This window comes from Bison bison, unplaced genomic scaffold (assembly GCF_000754665.1).
Source record: "Bison bison bison isolate TAMUID 2011002044 unplaced genomic scaffold, Bison_UMD1.0 scf7180017863978, whole genome shotgun sequence".
Lineage (NCBI taxonomy): Eukaryota > Metazoa > Chordata > Mammalia > Artiodactyla > Bovidae > Bison > Bison bison.
The window spans coordinates 127,409-131,740 of NW_011494550.1; the positions used below are offsets into that span (position 1 = coordinate 127,409).

The 4,332-nt window shown below is 47.6% G+C and overlaps 1 protein-coding gene across 1 annotated transcript; it reads left to right on the forward strand.

Moving 5' to 3' along the window:
* Positions 1-3,140: 3,140 nt before the first annotated feature.
* LOC104984318 (olfactory receptor 10H1-like) lies at positions 3,141-4,088 on the forward strand. The gene has a single exon (XM_010833996.1). It carries the CDS (start codon positions 3,141-3,143, stop codon positions 4,086-4,088), a length of 948 nt encoding a protein of 315 aa, XP_010832298.1.
* The last annotated feature ends 244 nt before the right edge of the window (positions 4,089-4,332 follow it).

The following is a 4,332-nucleotide window of genomic DNA, read 5'->3' on the forward strand; positions in this document are numbered from 1 at the left end:
CATAAGAAACATGTAAGCATAAGTGCCACCGTCCAACAACTTGTAGCTACTCTCATCAAGAACTGAAAATCCAGTGCCATAGACAATTGTATCTCCAACATGACACATTGTAAGGAAGGTCATGAAAGAGCTAAACTCATGGAAGTTTAAACTTACAGAGGAGTTGTTTTGGAAGCAGACAGGAACAAGTGACTAAATCTGTTTTGGGATGAGATGTTCAGGAAAGCTTTGCAGAGGAGGTGACATTTAAGCTGAGTCTTAAAGATGAACAGGTGTTTGCCAGTTGGAGAAGGAGAAAAACCAAGATCTGGGTAGAAAGACCAGCTAAGTAATTACAATTGTGCTCTCTAGACCACTGGTACTCAACTGGGGGCAACTTTGCTCCCCACAGGGACATTGGCAATGTCTGGAGTTAATTTTGTTTGTCACTACTGAGGAGGAGCTATGGGCATCCAGCTGGTAGAGGCCAGGGAGGCTGCTCTACACCATACAGCGCACAGGATGACCACCCCCTGCCATAGCAAAGGATGATCCAGCACCAAATACTGAGAAAACTTGCACTAGATGTTGGAGAGCTCGGAGAAGTTGAGAGCACAGCCCACTTGATTTTGGTCTCACCCATTCGGCCTCTTCTTGGAGGGTCTTGTTTCCAAGTCACTAACTTTGACTCACCCCCTCTAGGATCTCACAGTGCCAGGAATGAGTGATCCTGGGGACCTATGGCAGATGCTGACCCAGCATGAGGGAAAGAAACAAGCGACTTCAAGGGAGGGAGGCCAGGAAACTCTGGAAACCAGTCATGCTGGGGAATGCAGCCTCCATTCACCCAAGTGTCTGGTTCCCTTGTGTTTTTGTTTTGTTCTCAACCTATCAGAGCTTGATCAAGTATATGAGCCCACTTAAGAGGGTGCTTACTACTTTTTTCCCCCTATTTTGTATTGTGATAAAATACATATACACAACTTAGTGACTAAACAACAGCAACAATAAGTACATATAACAAAATTTACCATCTTAGCCATTTTATAGCATACAATTCAGTGACATTCAGTGCATTCGTGATGTATAAACACCATCTGTCTAGTTCCAGAACCTTCTCAACACCCCCAAAGGAAACCCTAAATCTATTAGCAGTCACTCCAATTTATCCCCTTCCTCCAGCCCCTGGCAACCACTGACATGCCTTAAACCCCTATCTGAATGTTCACAGAAGCATTATTTATCGTGAAAATGTGTAAACAGCCAAATGTCCATCAGTGGGTGAATAAATCAATGAAATGTGATCTGTTGATAAAATGGAACATTGCTCAGCCATAAAAAGAAATGAAGTTATGACAATGCTACAACACGGATGAACCTGGTGTGTGTGGGGGAAGATGCTGAGGGAAAGAAGCCAGGCTCCAACCGCCACAGAGTGTCTGATTACATTTAGGTGATTTGTCCAGAGCAGGCAAATCCAGAGAGACAGAAAAGGGATTAGTGGTTCACTGCCATTTAAACTTGACATAGCCTAATAAAAAAAGCACTTAAAATAGATATCCATAAAGATACAATGAATACCCATAAAATTAAGGTTATTTACTGACCACAGACCATATACATTTGTTCACTGAGGGTATTGAGTTAGTTATCATATGAAGTGGCTACTGTCTTCCAGGTCACAGAAAGATCCCTTGGAGAAGGGCATGGCTTCATGGCCTTCTAGTATTCTCGCCTGGAGAATTCCATGGACAGAGGAGCCTGGTGGGCCATATAGTTCACGGGGTTGCAAAAAAGTAGGACATGACTGAGGGACTAATACTTTTCACTGTTTTCCAGGTCATAGTCCAAGAATAACTCTTTGAGTTTGGTAGGGGGAAATGGAGGTACACAGAGGTGAAGATCCTTGCTCAAGTTTACAGCAGGCTGAGCAGGGGTTCAAACTCAGGTTGGCTGACTCCCTCATTCTTTTTTCAGATGGCTATGTTGCATTGCTCAGAACATACACATGCACATCACAGGATCTGGAAAACAACTAGAATGTTATTTCTACAGCCTCTTGCCTCAGATTTCTAGCATGCATAACTCTAGAGGAAGAATCTGATTGATTTATACTAAATTAGAGATGCACTTGGTTCAAAGTGTTGTAGACATGGGGTGGGTAGGTCTTGTGGTATCTGAAGCTCTGGGAAGAACAAGATTTATCAGAAGGGAGTAAGTAGCAAAGGCTGTAACCTCTGGTAAAGGAATATTTTCATTTTCAGAGATAACCTAGATGTATCAGTTCAGTTCAGTCACTCAGTCGTGTCCAACTCTTTGCAACCCCATGAATCGCAGCGTGCCAGGCCTCCCTGTCCATCACCAACTCCTGGAGTTTACCCAAACTCATGTCCATTGAGTCAGTGATGCCATTCAGCCATCTCATGCTTTGTCATCCCCTTCTCCTCCTGCCCCCAATCCCTCCCAGCATCAGAGTCTTTTCCAATGAGTCAACTCTTTGCATGAGGTGGCCAAGGTATTGGAGTTTCAGCTTCAGCATCAGCCCTTCCAATGAACACCCAGGACTGATCTCCTTTAGGATGGGAAAGGTATAAACTTTGGAGGCAGCTAGCCATGGGTCATGTCTTAACTCTACCATGTTTGACAGCTCACCTCAAACAAGTTGCTTAGCATTTATGCACCCCAACATTCTCAATGAATATTCTCAAGATATTCAAAATGGGGTAATCAAATCAACACCTCCCCCATCACATTGGTAAGAGGATTAAATCTAGGTGGCACAGAGTAGGAGGGTCTCCCTGATGGCTTAGTTGGTAAAAAATCTGTCTGCAATGAAGGAGATCTGATCTCCTGCAATGGGTTTGATTCCGGGGTTGGAAAGATCCCTTGGCAAAGGGAATGGCTACCCATTCCAGTATTCTGGCCTGGAGAATTCAATGGACAAAGGACAGAGGAACTTAGCAAGTTACAGTCCATGGGGTTGCAAAGAGTTGGACATTACTGAACAACTTTCACTTCACAGAGTAGGAACTCAGCCAATGTCATCTGTCATTTATCAGGAGCAGCCCCTGGGGTAGAGCCAGGAGTGATGGAAGCTGACAACCTCCCTCCATCCAGTAGCTGACCTCTCCACATCACACCTCACTTCAGGAACAGCCTTCATGCAGGGAGCCAACATCTCGGCAGTGACTGAATTCATCCTCATTGGCTTCTCCTCCTTCCCCCACCTTCAGCTGATGTTCTTCCTGCTCTTCCTGCTGATGTACCTGTTCACGCTGCTGGGGAACCTGCTCATCATGGCCACCATCTGGAGCGAGCGCAGCCTCCACACCCCCATGTACCTCTTCCTGTGCGCCCTCTCCATCTTGGAGATCCTCTACACCTTCGCCATCATCCCGCGCATGCTGGCCGACCTGCTCTCCACCAACCGCTCCATCTCCTTCACGGCCTGTGCCAGCCAGATGTTCTTCTCCTTCACGTTTGGCTTCACCCACTCCTTCCTGCTCACTGTTATGGGCTATGACCGCTACGTGGCCATCTGCCACCCCCTGCGCTACAACGTGCTCATGAGCCCCCGAGGCTGCGCCTGCCTGGTGGCCTGGTCCTGGGCTGGAGGCTCAGTCATGGGGTTGCTGGTGACATCTGCCGTTTTCCACCTCCCCTTCTGTAGCTCTAATGTGATTCACCATTTCTTCTGCCATGTGCCTCCTCTAATGAAGCTGGCCTGTGGGGACAACGTCTCTACTGTGGCCATGGGTGTGGGCCTGGTGTGTATCGCTGCCCTGCTGGGCTGTGGTCTCCTCATCCTCTTTTCTTATGCCTTCATCGTGGCCGCCATCTTGAGGATCCCTTCACCCGAGGGCCGGCACAAAGCCTTCTCCACGTGTGCGTCCCACCTCACCGTGGTGGTCGTGCACTACGGCTTTGCCTCTGTCATCTACCTCAAGCCCAAGGGTCCCCAGTCTCTGGAAGGAGACACGCTGATGGGCATCACCTACACGGCCCTCACTCCCTTCCTGAGCCCCATCATCTTCAGTCTCAGGAACAAGGAGCTGAAGGAAGCCGTGAAGAAGACCTTCCTCAGCAAGCTCTTTCTCCATAGATCCTGAAATGGCAGGTTTTGTAACAGGAGTTGTGGCAGGTAGAGGGACTTCAGTCCATTGTCTTGTCTGAAAAATGGAAGTAAACCTGATGCATTCGTGATGAGACCTTCTGAGTCAGTTTCCTCCCGTTGACTGTGCCTGAGAACAGAATGCATGAGGGGATGCCCATGGGCTGTGTTGGGGAACCTGTGTACCTAGTGTATCTTCAATGTGTGAGGGAGGGATGCTTGCTCTGCCACAAACAATGACA

What these genes read in the sequence shown, in the direction of transcription:
- LOC104984318 (XM_010833996.1), top strand. Translation starts at nt 3,141, where the DNA reads ATGCAGGGAGCCAACATCTCGGCAGTGACTGAATTCATCCTCATTGGC.